This window comes from Tetrao urogallus (genome assembly GCF_951394365.1).
Source record: "Tetrao urogallus genome assembly, chromosome: 1".
Classification (NCBI taxonomy): domain Eukaryota; kingdom Metazoa; phylum Chordata; class Aves; order Galliformes; family Phasianidae; genus Tetrao; species Tetrao urogallus.
Window position 1 is genome coordinate 132,333,636 of NC_136813.1, and position 22,572 is coordinate 132,356,207.

The window sequence follows — 22,572 nt, forward strand, 5'->3', positions numbered from 1 at the left end:
AACATTGAGACACTGGTGGCAACTGCATCATCTTCTATTAATTCTATAAGTCCCTTTTTTGTACCATCCCTGGGACACCACCAGTAGCTCTACCAGACATTTTGACAAAGGTGAAAGAAAATTGCTTTAATGTACTTTTTTCACTGTTTCATGGAAATCAATCTGTGCCTTTCAATGGCACCAAAGAAGCAATTTCTTCATTGGCATTATATTTGTTATCAATACCTCTAAGGAAAATGACCAACTGAGCCGTGTCTGTAGCACTAGCACTTTCATCTATCGTCAAAGTGTAAAATTTGAAATTAGCAGCTTTACTCTCCAATTTTTTTTGATAGGTTTTCCGGTTTCTTCAGTTCACCCGGCTATAGTCAGGTGAGACAAACTGATTTTAGAAAAATCCCTTGTTTTATCAGGACACATTGCATCGGCCATGCTTTTCACACATTGCTTAACAAACTCGCCATCAGATTTGCTATGCCGTAAGAAGATTTTATAACAGAGCCTATTTGAGTACTAACTTATTTTTAAATATTTTCTTGAGGTGACAGACGTTGACTCAGTTCCAACATTTTGTCTTTACAATGCATTCCTCGATATGCATCAAATGCATGTTTCTGCAAAGGTATTCTGAAATTGTCCTTTTTGAAAACTGACGTGACTTCCTTGCAAAAGAACCACAGTGCCATATTATTATTTGTCAGCACCGCACAGCAGTGCGTTACGGGGCAGGGCCAGGCTGCTCAGCAGGGCAGAGCTGACACCATGATGATGCAGCAGCAGGGCACAGGATGCAGGATGGACATGCCTGCTGAAGCCCGTACCAATAAACTGGAAGAATTACAAGCAAAAAGAACAATTCACAAGAAGAAAGTTGCTCCTCTTCAGATCACAAAAACACCACGGATACACTTTGACTTCTGAACTTAAGCACACGTGCTTTGCATGAACTTCAGCAGCAACGTTTACCGTGTGCCTCACTTCCTGTTCTGTGAAGTGCAGGAATGTTACCTGTGGGCAAAGGGAACAACTTCATTCAGTTGCCCCAGGTATCTCTCACCATCCACCTGCACCAGCACTTCGGGACACCAGGCTCTGGCAGGCCAAAACAGACAACAGTGGGACAGAGGCATAGGCCCTGCCTTCACCTGAGTCTTCCAGCTGTGAGTGCGGCAGCACAGGATGGCTCTATGAGAAATTCCATGCCATACCTAGGGCTCCGGTTTGATGAATTTTTGTGGGGCAACCTCCGGCTTTAATAATGCCAAGTCATAGGGCAAAGTGCCACTAACTCAAACAGGCAGTAACCAACTGGGAGAAGTGTTGCAAATCACAATCAAAATGTATGCAAACAAGTGGGCCGAGGGGCAAAGCCCTGCACAAGCACAAACCAAACCAGAGAACAGCAACACTCATTATGATGTGAGTAATATTATGACTCTCCTTATGATAAAGAAATGGACTGGGAGTCAAAGTTTATGGGGTGTGCACAGCAATTACTTCTGCTGACAATCACTTCCATAATTCTGGAATGATTCCAGCTTGCACATTAACTCTTGTCAGTTGAGAATAAAACACCGCAGTGCTGCTCATCATGTGAGAGCTCAGAGCGCAAGCGCAGCCCCACCATCCTCCCCCCGCTCAGGGGCAGCACAGCCACTATTAAACGGGCTGGGCAGGAAGCGGCCACAGCACAGCCAGCGTGCAGCGTGAGGAGCCATGGCGACCTACGTGCAGCTGAACACTGGAGCCAAGATGCCCATCCTGGGGCTGGGCACCTGGAAGGTAACAGCTTGACAGAAAAGCACTCGTACTGCAGAGCTCCCTGGCACCGACGTGGCTTGCTTCTGCTCTGCCTGGCTGTGGGACTGAGCCTGTGTGAGAGAGGAGCTACAGAGTAATGGCAGGAGGAGGGATTTGAGTTTCAGAGCACCGATCTTGCAAAAAAAAAAATAACATCAGGGAGGGTTACTTTCTGTAAGGTAGCTTTCCCATTCTTCTTTTGCTAGGAAACAGGTATTCAAACTGCAGTGATCTGAGCTTTTTAAGAAATTGTTGTTGTTTTCAGTCCACACCAGGACAAGTGACAGCTGCAGTGATGGCTGCAATCGATGCTGGATATCGCCACTTCGATGGAGCCTATGTGTACCAGAATGAGAGGGAGGTTGGGGATGGGATCCAGCAGAAAATCAAGGAAGGCGTTGTGAAACGACAGGACCTCTTCATTGTCAGTAAGGTAAACATCTGATGTCCTTCCGTCCCAAAGCAGGGGATGGGAAATGCTCTGCCTATGCTGTTTGTGGAGTAGGTAGCTTAAAGTCAAGTTTTACACCGAAGGACGAAGCGATTCCTAACATCCTTCTTGTCATTCCTGATTCGAGCTCATTGCTTCACCTCATGAGGAAGGCAGTGGCCCTGCACCTCATGCCCCTGCTGGAGCTCAGAGTCCACCTGCACAGCATGGGCACGGGGGAAGGGGAGCAGGAAAAGAGATGGAGGGCCACGTAGGCAGAAGAAAGCTAGAAATCAGAGACAAACTGCTCTGAGATCACATGTGGTAGTGGGTTGGTACAGAGGCACTACCGGTGTGCTGATGGCACTCTCCTGATGCCAAAGCACACCAGAGCTGACAAGCATTGCAGCAGTAGTGCCTTGGAGCACCACAGTTCTTGCCCCAGCAGTGGGGCTCACACTCGTCTGCTGCACGGGGAACATGAGGTTCTGGGCAGTGTCAGATGCCTTTATTCCCCATGGCCTTCCAAAGAAGATGGAGCATTCCTGTCATCTATGAAACGGCACACAAAGCTTTAACCCAGGAGATCACACTGTGCCTTGGCTTTTTGTCTCCAGCTGTGGTCCACATTTCATGAAAAACATCTGGTGAAGGGAGCCTGCCAGAAAACTCTTGCCGATCTAAAACTGGATTACCTGGATCTCTATCTCATCCACTGGCCTTTAGGCTTCAAGGTACAGTAATGGCAATGCTGTTTACTTGCTTTCTTGGCTGGAATCTTCAGAGCTGCCAGCTTTGCTTTCAGCACCACTGCTGTTCCTGTCCTGAAATACCACATCTCTTTGGAGCTGTCATTCTGTTCTGCTCTGGCCATATGAGCCAGGCTCTGGAATTCTTCCTGTGAGCACCATGTGTGCACAGTGTCCTCTTTGATAATGGGATTGTAAAATCTTACACCAAGCTCAGGCCTCTCAGCTGCAACAAGAAGTTATTCTGCTATCCCTCACACAACTACAATGCGATCATTTCAAATGCAACCTTCACAGAATTCAGCAGAATGTGCTGCCTTCATTGGAACACTTGTTGGCAAGAAGGCCTTACTTTCCTTGAATTAAAAAGAAGAAGTGGTACAAGACTTATTTATCTTACAATGAGAATTAACATGTTTGGTTTTATTTTTTGCATGTACTGTTAGCTTTGCTTCCTATACTCCTGTTTGATATCCTCACAATGCTAGCTACCCTAATGGGATTGTGACAAGCATTTTTATTCCACACTCACAGGCAGGAGAGGATCTGTTTCCCAGAGATGAGAACGGCATGGTTATACCCAGTAACACTGACCTTCTACAAACATGGGAGGTAAGTTCAACCACAGAAACACACCACTTTTCTCTGTCTTTTACAGTCCTTTCCACACTTTCATTGCATTCAACACTCTCAGAAATGTCCTTTCACACATGTACATTTACTTGGGAGGAAATCAAGGAAATACAAGGTAGATGGCTGCATGCTTAGTCATTACTTCCACACTACGGATCCCGGCGTGTCTAAATCACAGTGAGAGCCAAAATCTCTTGCAAGGAAGCTGCAGACCTTGCAGAAGATGGAAGAAGTTCTCAACTTGACCATATCAACTGTCCAATGCACCACAAGTCCTCAGGCAGTTCTTGTACTGCTCAAACACATTTTGCAGGAATCAAGACAGAACAGGTGGTGATATTACCTACAGCCAGGGGCACAACCCTTCAGTACTTGTACAGCAGCAAATTGTTGAGTATCACTGTCCTTTTCCTCATGCATTTTTCAGAGTGTCAAGGAGTTAGACTATGAGCTTGGAGCAGCTTGCACCCACATTTCTTCAGCAAGCGTTGCAGATCTGTATAGTTCATTTGTGCTTCTCTTGAAAACAGGGAACCGTGCCACAGAAGAGCATCTTCAAGATCCATCTTCGATACCAGGTGTTGACTTTGTTCCTCTTTCTGCTAGGCCATGGAAGAGCTGGTGGATGCTGGCCTGGTAAAAGCCATTGGCATCTCCAACTTCAACCACGAGCAGATTGAAAGAATCTTGAACAAGCCAGGACTGAAATACAAGCCTGCAAACAACCAGGTAAGATGATAGTGACCCCACTTATAAATGCATTCATTGACCGTGAAGACCTGATCTGTTGAATGGGGATATGGAAAAGGACATCAGTGTGAAGAAGGCATTCATCCTGAAGCCAGCTCTGTGTGTATTTCTGCATACAAAAAGCACTGACATATTTCACCATTTGTCTCTCGCTCAGATGGACCACTGTTTGCAAATGCAGACGTAGTTCTTCCAGAAACATTCTTTCTGGGAGGATAAAGAAGACACGGCTAAGTTAAACCTCTGCAGACTAACTGTCCAAAAACTTTACACGATAATAGGTTTTCAAGGGAAAATGAAGGACATGTCATCCAAGACATTACTCTGTTTGTGCAAAAGGCAGACTCTAACTGCTTGCATTGTTAACTACTGGCACACAGCAACATCTCAGTGGTTCTGCCACCATCATCCTCTGCATCCTCTTGTGTTTCCAGATTGAATGCCATCCATACCTGACCCAGGAGAAGCTGATCAACTACTGTCAATCCAAAGGGATTGCTGTGACAGCATACAGTCCCTTTGGCTCTCCTGACAGACCATGGTAAGATCACTGGCATTTTGCAAGGGAGCTGGCATGAATTTTGCTTGAACTACTCCTTCTAGAACTCCAGTAATCGTTATCCATTAGCATGATGCAGATCAGTTGCAATGCTGGCTGTTCCTATGGAGGTTTCTTGCCATTGATCTTCTGTTCTCTGTGTAGGGCTAAGCCAGAGGATCCTTCTCTTCTAGATGACCCCAAGATTAAAGAGATTGCAGCCAAGCACAACAAAACAGCAGCACAGGTATGTGGGAGCTGGATGGTGGGTACAGCTTCCTGTAACACAGTCGTTAAAAAGATTACACCTGAGAAGCAGATAAAACCTAAATCCGTTCTCTGCAAGCTGTAGCACTCCTCTGATTTTTCCCTAACAATGCGGATTGTTCCTTGCATGTCCTGCAATATGGCAATTGTTTCTTCTGCCATCAACCAAGAAAAGATTATTGTTCCATCTGCAGGCATCCTTTCTCACCACAAGTCCTGGTACAGAAAATGAACCGCAGAATTGTAGAATCGTTTGTGTTGGAAGAGACCCATGAAGGTCATTTAGTCCAACCCCTGCACTGAACAGAGACATCTTCAGCTAGGTCAGCCTGGGCCAGCCTGATCGTGAATGCCTCCAAGGACCAGGAATATACCATGCCTCTGGGCAACCACTTCCAGTGCTTCAATACCCTCACTGTAAAGAAAAATTCTCCTTGTAACCAATCAAAATTGCTCACTCTTTTAGTTTGAAATCATTGTGAAGTTTTGCTTAAATTACTGACAGTCCATGTAAGGAAGAAAATAACTGAATGTCCCAAAACCAGATCGGAGAGGAAGTCTCCCATGTGGGGATCCACCATTTAGCCCTTTGCTCTTCAGGAAGTGCTATACAGGCCACAGAACAGGAACGACTTGAAAGGCATCTCTACAAAAGTGGCTGCAGCACAGGCAAACTGCTGTTAAACACACTCAGTTTCTATGGCAACACCTCCACCTGTCTTCTCTCTCATTCGGTGGTCTCTTCCTGCAGGTTCTCCTTCGCTTCCATATCCAGAGAAACGTGATTGTGATCCCCAAGTCTGTCACACCACAGCGCATTGTGGAGAACTTCAAGGTGGGTGATTATGAGTAAGCTGGCATCACTTCTCCCTGCAGAGCAAACAGGGGTCCTTCCTCAGCCTTCCCCAGCCCTTCTCAGAAAAGAACAAAGGACTTTTTCTATATGCAGGCTTACCTCTACTAAAGGATTATTCTGAGCAGGCTTGGAGGCCAAGATCAGTAACACAGCAGATAAACCTGACATAGAATATACAGTGCTCATAAAGAAGTTACTGTGTTCATTAAAAACGCAGTCCTCTATCTCTTAAGTCAGCAGTCCATGACGTAAAATGGATCTGCTGTCTATCTTCCTCACGCTACTCCATTTCTTTCAAAGAGGTGATTTCCAGTATTTTCCCTTGTTAGGTCTTTGACTTTGAATTGACTAAAGAAGAGATGGCAACTCTTCTCAGCTTCAACAGAAACTGGAGGATAGCTTTACTGAGCCAGTAAGTGACATTGATTCTTTACTTTCAAGTCTTACCTCTTGAATTATCTCCACAGTGTGGTTTCTGTCAGAGCTGCTAGGTAGCATGAAATTCAATTGACAAAATTTACTAATTCAAATAATAGAAGGTTTGTCCAAAAATACTTCTCCAACAGACAGTTAAATATACTCATTTTGAAACCAAAGGAAAGAAACAGCAGACCACAAATTCATTTTCAATTCATACTTCAAGTACGAAAGATGGGTTCTCATGGATCATTTTGCCTTTCTCCACATCAGAAAAATTGGGATGCATATCTTCACACATTCTTCTGGCATTTACGCAATTCAGATCATGGAGTCACAAAGTCACAGAATCACAGACTCATGGAATGGCTCAGGTTGGGAGGGACCTTAAAGATCACCAACTTCCAAGTCCCTTGCTATTGGCTGGGATGCCAGCCACTACATCAGGTTGCCCAAGGCCCATTAAAATCCCCCTTTTGTGGTTCCTCCATGCACTGAACACACCTCGATCTAACACATGCTTTAGTCATTAAAAGTACTTTCTCTTTTTGTCTTCTTTCAGGGCCAGAACACACAAGGAGTACCCTTTCCACGCAGAATACTGATGCTGTTTGTAACCGGGCCTTCTCTAGACCCCTGGTGTTTCCTATGCCTCTCCCCTAGCTTTGAGCTCTATATCTAGCTTTCTTACTGCATCTGCCTTGTTGCTGCCAGTGAAGTCAGAGGGCACTTATTCCATTGATTTTGTCTGAGTTTATTCTTTGTAAGATGTAAAGAAAACAGTTCAGTAGAATAAATTGTGCGATGTAATGATTTTCTGCTTATCAGAAGAGAGAAGGATTACTGAAGTATCTGGCAGAACTGTTCAGCGGAAAACAAGGACAGTTTGAACTCTTGAACCGCTATTCAGCAAGTGCCTCCAGTCTTGCATCAATGCAAACCAGAGGCTAATCCACAAGAATTAACAGACATCCACCATTGCATGTGAATTCTCCCATTTTTTAAATACAAGTAACTTTAAAGCTTGAAATTATTACTGGATTAAATGTTAGGGCAGGAATGATGGGTTGAATCGTTTTTGTTTAGAAATTAAATGAAATCTCTATAAATTTACCCTTCTTTCTTTCTTTGAGCATTAGCACAGGGGAAGGGAAACAATAAAGTCATGGAGGGCTGGGTAACACAAGATGTCATCCTAACTCCAATGTGGTGTTAGGAAGCATCTTTCCTTTATTCCTCATGATACATTCCAAGCAACTTCACAAACAAGTGCGTGGTCTCAGAGTTTGGGTTCTACATTTAAACGACATACATGAGCATTACTTGGGGGAACATATTTATTCTTTTCCAAGATCTCATTAGTATATGCTAAAGTCCCTCTGGCCACGCACAGTAGCATCTAAGGTGGTTACATGCCCACTTACTTTTTCCCCATTTTTCCACCATGAGCTTCATCACTGAGACTTTTGGTTGACTTTTAGCTTTTTTTCCCCCAATTTGGCAAATTTCCATGCCTTGTTAGGCTATAACTTTCAAAATAATGTATGTGAAACTTCAAGGAAAACATCCTTGCACCTAGTTTAATGCAAACATAAGTAGCCTATTAATGACTCCAGGGCTTCTTGTGAAGCAGAATTAAGAGAAAGCAAGACTGTTCACACACCAAGCAAAGCTGAAATGGAAAGTTTTACATCTAGCACTCATTGATTCCTTTTGCTAAACTAATATATTTGTCCTTAAACTAATATACTGATAACTATTGCTAAACAAACCAGCCTATATCCACCCCTCCTTTTCTTTTGAGGGTTATGATGTTTATATCTTAATCCTTACTATCTTTGACCTTTACCTTTAGCGACACATTTCCAACACTGAATCATACAACAAACAAGGATACACACAGCTATCTACACCATCCCTACAAGTAACTTGTTAACCAATCCAGTCTGGGAAGCCAGGAATCATTTTAGTTCCAGCTTACATCATCCTGGCCTACTTTATGCAGCATTTCAGCTTGGTGCCATATCTTACATATGTCTGTTTCTATTCTAACATTTTGATTTACATAAAAACAGCAACTAGCATTTACTCATTATTGTGCAATTCGTAGCATATCTAAAGTCATTCTATTTTGCAATACTTCTTTGGCTAAGCTTTGAACTTCTTTAAGGGCAATAACAGTGCCCACTGTTTCATTTTTTAGGTGCTTCATAATAGCTGAGATGTTAACTATAGTCTTTCGTAATTCTACAGCTTCTAGAGAGGGAATTAACCACCTGATGAATGACTGAAAACAACTAGGCCTTTCTACTAATGGATCATTTACTATCACCTTTGACATTATTATTCAGAAAGTAGAGGTTCAAGTACACCTTGGGGATAATATCTTCCAGCCCTGATATCCACATAATCATTACCATCCTCTTCCTTCACCTGACACTCATCACATTTTGAACAGCTCAAATACTGCCTCAATTGGGATATAGATGGCCAGAAATACTAGATCGGTGGTTTTTCTTTCTTTGTGTAATGAAGTGTGAATTTCTCCACTCAAAAAAAAGGAGATTTTGAGATGGGTATAATGTCAGAAACAGTGCAAAAATTATCACTACTCACCTTTCCACAAGATAATAAAATTGGGCAAGCTCACCAGTTCCTTCTCCATTTTCATGAAGGGAAACAAGGAATATCAACAAGAATGCATTCAGGCCTTGTCTTGCATCATGAATAGTGACTTCATTGCATTCTCCTAGACCATGGAAGAGCTGGTAGACGCTGGTCTGGTAAAAGCCATTGGAACTTCCAGCATTAACTGCAAGCAGAATGAAAGAATCCAAAACAAGCCAGGACTGAATTATAACCCTGCAAACAACCAAGTAAGCTGATAAGTAAGCCAATAATTGTGAACCCAGTTGCATTGCTCTCAGGAATTATGAAGATCTGAATAAAGCTGCTAAAGGGTATGAAAAGAGGGAGAACAAAGTGGACACTCCATGTACTCCAAATGCCACTTCATGGAAAATTTTGATTGCAAAGCAGGCAAGGAAAGTTCATGATGCTCTCACCATGTTAAACCCTTGTTTGCAAATATAGCGACACCGTGAAACACTCTTTCCCACCTTACACAAAAAATGGAGAATCTGAGATGGTCTTCTAAGTGACAGCTCGTTTCCTTCAAACTCTTGGGAGACTAAGCATCTCTTAATAACTTCGAAGAGCATCACATTTTCACTCTATTGACTGAACAATGAGCCTAAATATCATGTACTTATTTTAAATTTCTCTGATGTCAACACATCTTATAGTAGTACCTCCAAGTCTGCTGGCTGCTCACAGTTTTACTGACTTTCTCTTCCTCTCTCATATCCCTTCAGTTACTCTCTTGTTGGCATGTTGCAACTCTTTTTGTCACCAAAACACCTATTTGGTGTAGCTCAAAAAATGACAACATCACCTAGTTCTGCTAGGTTAAATACCTTATCTTCGGGACAGCTACAAGCTTATATCCCAAAAACTCTCCTCACATTCCTCTCTTTGTGTCTGTGCTCCTTCCCATAGCCTCAGAACCAGATTCACTGGGGCTGCCTGGGAAGCCAAAACATATCACCTCAAGCTCTTTATGCTATGGCACTGTCACAATGCGGTTGCTGCTTCTTGGATGTCCACCTCCCTGCACAGATCACACACTGTGTACAAACACTAAAATACACCCTTCACTCAATCGTATGAGTTCTGTGCTATTTTTTTGCAGAAGAACGTTCTCTAGCCTGTACTAATAACTGGAAATAATTAGAAGTGAAAACAACAAAGAGGGAACTCCACAGTAAACAAGAAGAAAGACGGTCCTCTTAAGATTCTGAAAAAACTGAGGACCTACTTTAACTTCCCAACTTCACCACGTGCACTCTGCGGGAATTCAGCAGCAACGCTGGCTCTGGGTCTGGCTTCCCTCTCTCTGAAGTACAGATAAAATCACCACTGGTCAAGAGAATGACTTCTTCCTCTCCATGTGTCACTCATCGCTCATCCGCACCAGCACAGGACTGCTCTGTGAGCTGTTTCACACCACGCCTTAGGGCTCCAGTTTGCTGAATCTTTATAGTTCAACCTCTGGCTTTATTAATGCCGAGTCATGGGACAAAGTGCCACTGTAACTCAAACAGGAGGTAACCAACAGGGCAAACTTCAGAAGCGTGTTGCCAATCACTACCAAGGCACGTGCCTGCAGCTGTGCACAGGGGCAAGACCCTGCACAAGCACAGACCTGCCAGGGACAGCTACCCTCAACCCCCCTTTTAGAAAAGAACAGACTGGGAAGAAAAGTTCATGGGTTGTGCTGCAGCACACCCTGTGTTGACAAACACTTTTGCCACTTTTCAGATTACACATGAACTTGTGTGAACTGAGATTAAAATGCAGCCTTGTTGCTGGACACGTGAGAACTCCAACACACATGCAGCTCCACCATCCTCCCCCTGCCCAGGGGCAGCACCATCAGGATTAAGCAGGCTGGGCCACAGCAGAGCCAGCCTGAAGAGCAGCATGAGGAGCCATGGCGACCTACGTGCAGCTGAACACTGGAGCCAAGATGCCCATCCCGGGGCTGGGCACCTGGAAGGTAACAGCTTGACAGAAAAGCACTCGTACTGCAGAGCTCCCTGGCACCAACATGGCTTGCTTCTGCTCTGCCTGGATGCGGGACTGAGCCTGTGTGAGAGAGAGGCTATGGAGAAGTGGATGGAGGTGGGCCTCCAGTTCTGGAGCACTGCTCTTGGGAAATAAATAAATCAGAGACGATTACTTTCTATAAGGTGGTGTTCTCATTTTTGTTTTTCCACCAATTCAGGGTTGGCCTTGACGTACCTGAAATAGTCTGGCAATTGGACTCAGTGTTCTTTGTAGGACCCTTCCAACTGGAACTATTCTACTCGAGTTGTCATCACATGATCCTTGCCACAAGTACGTAATTCTTTGAAGCCTCCCCCCCAAAAAAGTCAGGCTCAGGAAAAAAAGAGCACTCTGGTGTTTTGTCCTCTTACTGAAGAAGCCTTGTTACTGTCCAAACAGCTGAACTTGCCAAGCTTTCACAGACTTGCAGAGCACACGCTGTTGATGCCACCAACTCACCCTGGCACCACTCCAGTACAAAATCTGATTGCTTCTGGCAGTTCCTACCCCAAGAGGTAATTCCTTGCTTCTGAGAATGGTAATGCCGGTGCTAACACAGTCCCTCCCAATAGACGCGCGCTGTGCAGAGGCAAGACTCCGTCACACACGTCGCGCACGGCACACAGCGGCACCGCGCAGGAAGGCGGAGCTCCCCGCTCCGGGGCGGGGCGGCAGGAGGCAGCGCCCACAGCGGGGCCGGGCTTAAAGGCCTCGGCGAGAGGAGGCTGCCTTCGTGTTGAGCATGGCGACCTGTCTGCGCCTGGGCACCGCGGCCAGAATCCCCACGGTGGGGTTGGGCACCTGGAAGGTAATGGGACTCCCGCGGCTTGCAGCGCCCGGCAGTGGCGGCTCTGTGTCGCCCGTTCTGGGTCCGGGTCGCTGAGCCGCCTCCGCCGAGCTAAAGCCTTCCTGGCCGGCTGCTGCTGCGGTCTCTGGGCAGCAGCGGTGGAAGGGCTACGAACTGGCTCTGCTGGGCAAAGCTGGGACCCGCGCGGGAACAGCAGGTGGATGGCTGGAGCAGGCTCTGGCCCTGGTGCTTCTGCATGCTGTGTGCACAGGCTTAAAATAAATGTTTTGAAAGAAGTTTCTCTACCTACTTCAGAAACAGTCTGCAATGGTCCCAAACCATAACGTATTGTGCCCTTATCTTGCCCAGGCTCCACCGGGTAAGGCGGAATCTGCAGTGATGGCTGCAATCGATGCTGGGTATCGCCACTTTGACTGTGCCTATGTGTACCAGAACGAGAAGGAGGTTGGGGATGGGATCCAGCAGAAAATCAAGGAAGGCGTTGTGAAACGAGAGGACCTCTTCATTGTCAGTAAGGTAAATGTCCAATGGCCTTGGGTAGAGACTGCCATTCTTGCCCAGTGATGTTGCTGTAAGAAAAAAAAAAACCTAAAACTTGAAGCATCTTATGCAATGTTATGGTGAAACTCCTAGTGCAAATGAAATGACTCTTGGTATTCTTCTTGTTTCATTCCCATAACTACAATGATGTAGTTTATACCTCTCAGATGTTGACTGCTATTGATTCTGTTGTTGTAGCTATTGGATAGGAATGTGAGCTCTTTGAGGTCAGAGCAGAAAAAAGGATCATAACTGTTGACAGCTTTCTTCCCCAGTTAGCCAGATAATATTGAATGGAGTCAGACTGATTTTTTTATTCCCATGGAAGCTCAGTAACACCTTGAGCACAACAGCCCTTCTGTATTCTGGCAGTCTTCTGAAGAGAAGCAGAAGTACTGAAAGGAGGGGGGAACATGGCCCTGCACCTCATATTCCTGCTAGAGTAGGAAAAAGAAGAGAAGCATCAAGGCATATGAAAATCAGTGATGCAGGGTTCTGAGATAACTAACTTGTGGCCACGAGTTGGTACAGAGGCACTGGCAGCGTGGTAACTGCACCTTGTTGATGGCAAAAGACAGGCTTTGCAGTGGTTGGTGCCTATGGAGCAACTCTGCTTGTTCTGGCAGTGGGGCTTATGCTTCTCTTCTGTGTAAGCAAGATGAGGTTCTGGGCATTTTGGAACAACATAATCTGCTTTGCACACACACACTGGATAAGACGTGAGTGTGGGCATCCTTGCTTATTAAAGAAAATGGGGAGTTGATTCATCTGCATGGCTTTTCATATCTTCATGGCATTACCTGCTATGTTCAGTGCAGAAGTTCCAGGCATAGTCATATCTGATAGGTATCTGTCTTCATTTTTGAAGCCATCTACTGCAAGGGCAGGCCCTCTGTAAAAGGGAGTAGCATAGGTGGTGTTAACTGAGCAACAGAGGATTCTTTGTATATGACCCTATTCACGTGCTGCTCTTGCCATCACGATCTGGTCCAGCTCACAGAGGAAGCTCCATTTTAAGAGCAACAGGTTAGTGTAATTCCACGTTGCCTTCCAAAGAAGGAGTGCTTTTATCTAATGCAGGAGAACACTGGAAAGCTTTAACCCCGGAGGTCATGGTGTGACTTGTCTTTTTGTTTCCAGTTGTGGTGCACGTTCTTTGAAAAGCCTCTGGTGAAAGGAGCTTGCCAGAAGACACTTGCCAGCCTGAAACTGGATTACCTGGACCTCTACCTCATGCACTGGCCTTTTGGGTTCAAGGTATGGTAATGGAGATGCACGCGTTTTTTTAATGATCACTATTTTCGAAGACTTATATGGCTTTACAGCCCAATCATTGCTAGCACTGAGGAATAACCTTGATCTTTATTCTTGAGAATGCTACTTGCATGCCCTTGCATGCCCTTGCATGCCTTATCATAGGTTTTGACAGACTCAAAACTGGAGGCAGATCTCCCAGCTGCAAGCAGTAGCTAGGCTCTTCTCCCTCTCTTTTACAAATCCAAAATATGCTTCTCTGAAAATCATGTTTTATGGAGAGCTGGCTACATTTTGCTGCCTGACAGGTTCTTTTCTCTGTGTTACAGAATCACGTCTAGAGATTGTTTCTGTTTTCCGTTTCTGCTTTCAATCACTGAGTCCTCAGTTCAGTATAGACTGAGTTAACCTTTGCTGTAGGAGCCTTACTGTTGTTCCACAAAGCCTGCATTGCAAAAGGGGTGACTTCTGTGGAGCTGAAGTCTTTCAGACTGATGTCTGAGTTTGATTATTTCTAGTCTTACCTTCTCCTTCCTGCCACAGTGTGAGTGGTCTCCATCCTACCTCTTGCTTCTGAATTGCTTAACTTCATATTCTATTTTAGCTTTGTTAACAAAGCCATGAAAGTGAAACTATCCTTGCAGCAGCAGCGAACTCAGTTGTTAGACGCAGTTTAGTCTTGCTGTCCTGACACAGCTTGCTCACAAAGGCTCTTCTGACTTTCCTGGCATGGTAACAGCATTCTTGAGCTTTGCCATGGATGACCTGCCACAGTACGTAATGTCTCTTTTCAACAGATTTGGTTTAGTATTGGCCAGAGCTGTGTGTTACCTTTATCAAAAACTAAGTCCTGTGATGCACTTCTGGGGGGAGGTGGTGGGGGGAAGAATCAGTTCTTAAATGGGTGAAAAAAGAATACCATATGAAGTGATACATATGAATTTCTTAACTCAATCTGGATCTGAGTGTTTTCTTTCCCCGTAGATGTTTAGGTGAGTCATTACTTTGAGGAGCCCAACAGAAATATCTGCCTTGATTGGCCAGAAATACCTCCAATTACTCGTTTCATGCAGGAAGGAAGAAATGACTGTAGAAAGAATTGGTATTCTTGACTGCACCAGTGGTTTAAGCTGTCTTGGTCCTGAGCTGTCACTGTCTTAGACAAACTTCTCAACAGATTTTTCGAACATTTTCTTTCTTGCTGACAGGCAGGAGAGGACCTGCTTCCCACAGATGACAAAGGCATGTCTATCCCCAGCAGTGCTGATATTCTGCAAACGTGGGAGGTAAGCTTAGCCACAGTGACAGTCATGCCTTCTGTCCTGAGCAATGATATTTCAGTAGTTCACAGTGTGGTTCCTGCATGGAGGCAGATTTCTTAACAAAGAATGTACAGAAGTATATTCAGATTACTCCCAGGGGAGCTGCAGAACAATCTGAAATTGAAATAGTTCTTTGCTTGTCCATGACAACTGTACAGTTGTTCTCAAACTACTCAAGTACAAGGATTTTGTAGAAATAAAAGCAAGTTAGGCTATAATCTTGCCATCATCCTAGAGCATAGCTCTCCAGTGCTGTCACAGTAGTAGATCATAGACTGGTGATAAACTTTTCCTTTTGTAATTCAGCATGAATTTCTCAGCCATAAAAAAGATTTTTGGGCTTGGCTGGAAGACAATGAAAGACAGAGTGCAAAAATTACCAGTACCCACTCTTTCCCAGGAGAGTTAAGTTGGGCAATCCTACCAGTTATTTCTCCCTTCATAAGAAGGGAGACAAGGCACATCAGGAAGAATGTGTTCAGTCCCTGTCTTGCATCATGGATAGTAACTTGGCTGCTCTCTCTGTTAGGCCATGGAAGAGCTGGTGGATGCTGGTCTGGTAAAAGCCATTGGCATCTCCAACTTCAACCGTGAGCAGATCGAAAGACTCTTGAACAAGCCAGGACTGAAACACAAGCCTGTAAACAACCAGGTAAGCTGCTAATAATGAATAGTTTTCAGGAATTGCAATGATCTAATTCCAGTTGCATGAGGATATGGAAAAAGGGGGAACAAAGTGGACTATCACGGTACGTATTTCAATTCCCACTGTACTGGGTACTAAAAGGACTGAGATACTTTTTTCTCACCTTCCTGTGGCACCGTTTACAGATACAGGAATATTTCTTTGTGAAACATTCTTTCTGAGTGATAAAAGAGCATATATGTGAGCTGTGATTGTGTAACCAAGGATTTTTATCAAACTTCTTAGAACAAAATCCAAAACGCATATAAGGACTCAGTATAAAAATTAGTGCCCTACAGAATTATGGGTTTATATTATCCCACAGCCCACCTGCAGGCAAAGATGAAGGCAGCCTATAATTAGGGAACTTAAGATTTTGGGGGGGGGGGGGGGGGGGGGGGGGGGGAAGAATCTCTGGAGCATTACTGTAGTTCTACAAGTACCTGTGTGTTCCTGTGTTGGCAGATCGAGTGTCACCCATACCTTTCCCAGGAGAAGCTTATCAACTATTGCCAATCCAAAGGGATCACTGTGACAGCATATTGTCCCCTCGGACGGCCTGATAGGTAATTTATGAATGGGTTAGCATGGCTTAAGTTTATAACTTTCAGACTAACTGAAAGAGAAATGGTGCAGGTGTGCGTATACACAAATATGCAGTGGTTAATTACTTCTAGGCAGAAACCTTTTAGAGTGGCTCTTTGCCATTTCTGCTCTCTCTCTGTAGGGCCACACCAGAGGAGCCTGCCATTTTGGATAACCCCAAGATTAAAGAGATCGCAGCAAAGCACAACAAAACCCCAGCACAGGTAGGTGGGCAAGATGGTAGGTGGGCAGAAAATAACATCCATTAAGGAAAATATACAGGGTATACACCCTCTATGTGTATATACCTAGGTCTGTGTGCTCCCAGTGAACCATAGTGGGTCTCTGTGATGTTAACAAGCAATATTGCAGGCTGCATAGCAGCCATCCTGTACATGCTGGAAGAAAATCTTTGGCCCTCAGTGAAGATTCTTGAGCCATCTTCAATTGCCATGTCCCCTCTCAGGCCCTGTTGCAGAGAGTGAAAGCTTGCATAAATTACTGATTGTCTGGATGGTAAGAAAGGGAACTCACAATCTCAAAACTGGATGGGAAAGGAGAAAGGAGACTTCATGTGAGGGGCTCTGTCACTTTACCCTTTGCTCTTCAGAAAGCACTATCTAAACCACAAGGACAGGAATAATTTGAAGCTCACATCTATGTAAGTGCCTGTACCTCTCTCTCTCTCTTTCCTTGCAGGTTCTCCTTCGCTTCCAGGTCCAGAGAAATGTGATTGTGATCCCCAAGTCTGTCACACCACAGCGCATTGTAGAGAACTGCAAGGTGAGCGATGACAAGTGACCCTTCCCCTGCAGAGCAAACAGGGATCCTTTCTCAGCCTTCCCAAGCCGTCCTCAGACAAGAGCACAGGCCTTTTTCCATCTCCATTTTTACCTGTACTGAGGGCTAAGTGAAGTCTGAAGTGAAAACTGCAACTGCAGAAGAGAGGTTGACAGAGGTCTTGGGTAACATTACCGGTCATCTTTACATTGTCTCCTATTCTGCAGAAAGAGAATGAATTGGCCTGCAGGGCTGGCTTGGAGCACAAGTGCAGTAGCATGCCAAAGAAGCTTATATAGTGTAAGCAGTGTTAAGAATCCTGATCTTATTCCTCTAACTGCTAAGTTGCTGGTATTTTCCTGATGTTGGACATCAGGCTTTTAGAAGAAACATAAATATACTGGAATACTGAAATCTTCCAAATCTTTATTTAGAACTGGAATGAAATGCATCTTCAACAAATAGTGTCTCAGAATGCATCTAAGTACATATGAAGCTTCTTGCAACAGCCAGTACGTCTAACTGTGACTTTAGGGCTTTATGTTTTTTGTTTGTTTAATTCTTTCTGCCATGGGCATCCAAGCAGGCTCTCCCTTTTTCCCCCTCCTCCTCCACCTCCTTCCCCCCAACCTCATGAAGCCGTTCGTAACCAACATCCCTTCCCCTGTGGACTTGCTCTTTTGTGAGCTTTTCTGTCAGTCTGATTTGTTCAATGAGGTGATTTCCAGCTGTTTTTCCTTGTTAGGTGTTTGACTTTGAACTGACTAAAGAAGAGATGGCAACTATTCTCAACCTAAACAGAAACTGGAGAATTTGTGACATGGCCATGTAAGTGACAGCTGTTTCCTTCAAATTCTTATTTTTTTTCCTTGTTGAGATTATAGTAAACTGGTGTCAGCTTCTGTGGAGCTGGCTAGTGGCAGGCGGAGTGAGCTATCACTTGCGAATGTGCACCATGAAAACATACCTAGACAAAGCCTTTAGTTTGAAGGTCAGTAACTGCTGTCTTGTCAGCATTTATTTTACCTATAATCATTCCTCTTTGTCTTCCTTCAGGTGCAGAAACCACAAGGAGTATCCTTTCAATGCTGAATACTGAAAATAGCTTTATCTTGCCCTCCTACAGGCCTGTAGGGTTTAATGAGATTCTACCACTACCTACAGTGATCCACTGTGTACCTTGTACACTGTATCCATCCTGACAGCAGAGACTTTCTCTAGTAGAACAAAATAATCAAGTTGCTCTGAAGAAAAAAATGCAGACTGTAATAACTGGCTGCGATAGTTCTTTACTCATTAGGTACTTGTCTTTTACTGGCTGAAATGGCAAAACAGACAATTATTCACTTCTAGAATATGACCCAAAGCTTTTTCTTGAAATGAATGTCTGATCTACATGCATAATTGCTTTATTGCAGTCACTTTCTTTACCAACCTAACCTGAACTGTGACTTGTTTGTATTCTCTCAAAAATAAAGAAGTTTGAATACTAATGGCGTGGAAGCTCTTGTCTAATGTGGAAAAACTGTTGTTGTGTTTAAAAAATATCATCTGAAACAACTGTGCATTTTAAACTATGTCAGGAGAGTACTAAGATTTTTATCTTGCTCAAGTGTTTAATACCCAAGTACAATGCACCTTAGTTGATGGAACAAGACAGATGGCAGCAGCAGATGTGGCATACTGTAGTATGGGTTGTGTATCAAGAAGCACCAGGAGACCATAACTGGAAGCTGCTAGTTGTAGGCTGTATGGTGCTACTACTGCACCAACTGATTTAGCTAGCAGCCTGTGCTGGCATTTCTCTATGATTAACAGAGGCTGTATGGAGAGGGAAGGCAGTGTTAACTAATACTGAACAGCAGTGCCACCTTGCACCCTCTACTCTGAAGTGCTGATGCTGGGCTGCTGCCCAAAGCCTGACACACTCAGCTGGCATAAGAGTCATGTTCCCTTCAGGCTGACAGCACAACTAGGACAGGCCTGATTTAACTAATGTTGTGTAAGGGTGAAGCGTTGCCTGCAAAAGCCTTTCCCTGATGGAGGGGGATGCAGAAAAGGACGGTGTGTCATTGAGCAGTACTAATGGAGCTAGCAGGTGTTGCAACAGCATAGTATTTCAAGGGTCTTTGGTTGTGGCATGCCTTGGGCTAATGGATTCACAGAATCACAGAATCACCCGGGTTGGAAGGGACCTCAAGGATCATGTAGTTCCAACCCCCCTGCCTAGCAGGGCCACCAAACATACACATTTAGATCAGGTTGCCCAGGACCCCGTCCAACCTGGCCTTGAACACGTCCAAGGACGGGGCATCCACAACCTCCCTGGGCAGCCTGTTCCAGGGCCTAACCACTCTCCTTGTAAAGAACTTCCCCCTAACGTCCAACCTAAATCTTCCCTCTTTCAACTTGGATCCATTTCCCCTAGTCCTGCTGTTGTCAGCCCTTTTGAAGAGTTTACTCCCCTCCTGGGTGTAGGTTCCCTTCAGGTATTGATAGGCTGCAATGAGGTCGCCCCGCAGCCTTCTCTTCTCCAGGCTGAACAAGCCCAACTCCCTCAGCCTGTCCTCATAGGGGAGGTGCTCCAGCCCCCTGATCATCTTAGTCGCCCTCCTCTGGACCCTTTCCAAAATCTCCATGTCTTTCTTGTACTGAGGGCTCCACACCTGGACACAGTACTCCAGATGGGGCCTCACAAGAGCCGAGTAGAGAGGGACAATCACCTCCCTGTCCCTGCTGACCACCCCTCTCCTGATGGAGCCCAGGATCCCATTTGCCTTTCGAGCTGCCAGAGCGCATTGCTGGCTCATGTTAAGTCTCTCATCCATCAGGACCCTCAGGTCCTTCTCTGCCGAGCTGCTCTCAAGGACCACTCCTCCCAGCCTGTACAGGTGCCTGGGGTTCTTCCGGCCCAAATGCAAAACCTTGCACTTTGCCGTGTTGAACCTCATTAGGTTCACCCGAGCCCAGCTTTCCAGCCTGTCGAGGTCCCTCTGAATGGCATCCCTTCCTTCCACCGTATCAACCGCACCACTCAGCTTGGTGTCGTCAGCAAACTTGCTGAGGGTGCACTCAATTCCCTCATCGATGTCATTAATAAAGATGTTAAAGGATTCAGGGCATACTGAGTATTACTTGCAAGAATTAGAATTTATACGGGAGTAAGGCATGGCCTTTTGGTTCTGTGGCATTTGTCTTTTTATTTATTTTAAAATTTCCACAACTGAAACACCACACTCATCATACTTTTCCTTTCCAGAGCCATCTGCTTGTAATGGCTATTAATTCCCCTAGGATAATTCCCTTTGAGAAAACCACATCGTGCTTTTCCCTACAGCCACTGGAGGGCAGCCATCCCTCAGAAGAGACCTGTAGCAATAGACTCAGCGGTCTCCTGCAGGTTCTCTTTACCTTCCAGATCAAGGGAAATATGATTGTGATCTCAAACTCTGTCATGCCACGGCACTTTGTGGAGAACTTTGAAGTGAGTGTTACGAGTGATCTGGCATCCTACAACCTCCAGAGCAAGCAGGGATCCTCTCTCAACTTTCCCAGACTCTCACGGAAAAGGAGCGGCAGATCTTTTCAGTATGCCATACAGTTTGATATTGAAAAATTATTTTGATATGTGATATTAATTCCTCTCTTTCTAGGAGAAAAACTCGCAGAATAGTGCAGAATACTGAAGATGGTCTTATTGTGTCTTCATTTGGATCTTGGTCTAACGTTCTTTGTATCAATTTATCTAGCTTTCTTACTGCATCTGTCCTCCTGCTACAAAGTCACAGGATACATGTTCAGGGACTGTCTATTATTGTCGTTCCTGGAGTTTTTTGCTTGCAAGAAGGACACGGTATTTGTTAGAAAAGCAAAGTGTGAGCTGTAGTAAGTCCCTGGCCCTGTATGGAATTACTGAGGAAGAAGTAGGGAGAGACTTTGAAACACAAAGTCAGATTTGTACTCACTTTTGTATTGCACCTAGCACAACAGGCTGAAGAGGATGAAAGTCTCTTATGAGGAATATGAAGCAAAGATCAAATTCCTGAGGATAAGGGAGACAACCAAGGATTTCACCACTTCAGAACTGAACACCAAAAGGTGTTCTCTCTCTTTTCCTTTGTGCTGTGCATCTGTTCCCCCCACCTCTCACATCACATTTATCCCTCTCTTATATTTTCCATACGCAGAAAACAAGGATGTATGATGAGCAGCAGGATAATCGGGCTTGCGCCCACATGCCTACGGGTGTAAAAACACGACTGGTGATCGTGGTGCTTGCTGCATACAGTTCCTTCAGCAGCTGCTTCAGATGATTGCTATCCTGGGATTCTACCCTCACGTCCCCCCCGTTCAGAGCCACTCCGCCCTTCAGCTCTCCGGCCCGCCCCCGTGAGGAGCGCGCTCCCGCCGCGGGCAGCAGAGGGCGGCCGTTCTCCACAGGAGCCGCCCCGGCCTGCCTCGCTCCCTCCGCCTCTTCGGCTTCGGAGCACGGCGGCCGTGCAGACCGCCGCTGTCGCCCTCCTTTATTTCACTGAGCTATACATCCCGCATCCTGTAGCAACATTAACTGAGCTCAGCCCCTTCTCCTGTGCTAGGTCTGCGATGAGTTGTCTGTCCCACTCCACCATCAGCTCCCTGTTCCTACGTAACATCCACAAATCCCAGCAAAACAGGTGGGACATGGAGCACTTCAATCCTCTTGCGAGCCCAGCCACGCCACCGGCACCCCAGCACCATCCTTCATCGTGCTGCCAGGCTCACACCACCGTGTGGCATGCACCCTCAGCACAAACACGTCCTTGCCCTCCTCCAACTTATCAGGCAGCACCAGAGGGGTGTCACCCAGCCTTCACAGCTTCTCAGCCACACCCTCAGTCATCACAGTTTTTCAGGGTCTTTTCCCCCTCGCTTGACAACACAATCCAGCGGTCCAAACAACTGCAATCATTTCTTCTTCCTCCCGGTCCTTCTGCAGGCCTATCTCACCTGTGGGATGAGCAGGATTAGTGCTCCACATGGCCCTTCGCTAGCAGATTCCATAGCACTCCTCTCTTGTGCAGGGCAGCGCTTGCAAGCAGCAGAGTCCTAACTGCCCAGAGTTCTGCTCTCTTCTCCCATAGCAAAAGCCATACCCCATGTGCACCAGCTTCCCAGTGCAGGAATGGAATGTTGTTTCTGCATTAGATATTAAGAAGGGGGAACTGATCTGAAGAAGTAGAGCACAATGTATTTGCATTTTGTAACTGCTCCTTAGAAAAAGCTGATGCGAAAAAGTAGAAATAGCATATATGGTAGTAACATGCTTTAGAAATATAGTTGCTGAATTATGTGATTAATTCTTGCTTGCAAAACTGCAATAGTTTTTAGATGTTCCAAATTGTATAGGTATAGTATGATGGACTAGAAAGCGGATTGTAGGGCTATTCTGTTTGGATAAGAGACCCTCAGCAAAAAAAACAAAACAGACTTAGCAAACACTGAAGAAGCCAG

At 45.1% G+C, this 22,572-nt stretch overlaps 1 protein-coding gene across 4 annotated transcripts; it reads left to right on the plus strand.

The window, feature by feature from the left end:
* Positions 1-1,716: 1,716 nt before the first annotated feature.
* Positions 1,717-18,181, plus strand: LOC306950003 (aldo-keto reductase family 1 member B1-like; the record flags this gene model as incomplete). 4 transcript variants are annotated; one of them, XM_079540105.1, is made up of 10 exons in its annotated part: positions 1,717-1,782; positions 2,066-2,233; positions 2,848-2,964; positions 3,514-3,591; positions 4,219-4,341; positions 4,797-4,903; positions 5,066-5,147; positions 5,919-6,002; positions 17,828-17,910; positions 18,139-18,181. In XM_079540105.1, the coding sequence occupies 10 exons, from the start codon at positions 1,717-1,719 to the stop codon at positions 18,179-18,181; spliced, it is 951 nt and encodes a 316-aa protein (XP_079396231.1). The 4 variants fall into 4 exon arrangements, with proteins under 4 accessions (XP_079396231.1, XP_079396230.1, XP_079396232.1 ...); XM_079540104.1 differs by lacking the exons at positions 17,828-17,910; positions 18,139-18,181 and adding exons at positions 6,353-6,435; positions 7,003-7,045; XM_079540106.1 differs by lacking the exons at positions 1,717-1,782; positions 2,066-2,233; positions 2,848-2,964; ... (3 more) ...; positions 5,066-5,147; positions 5,919-6,002 and adding exons at positions 10,993-11,058; positions 12,265-12,432; positions 13,597-13,713; ... (3 more) ...; positions 16,445-16,526; positions 17,002-17,085.
* Between the last annotated feature and the right edge of the window lie 4,391 nt (positions 18,182-22,572).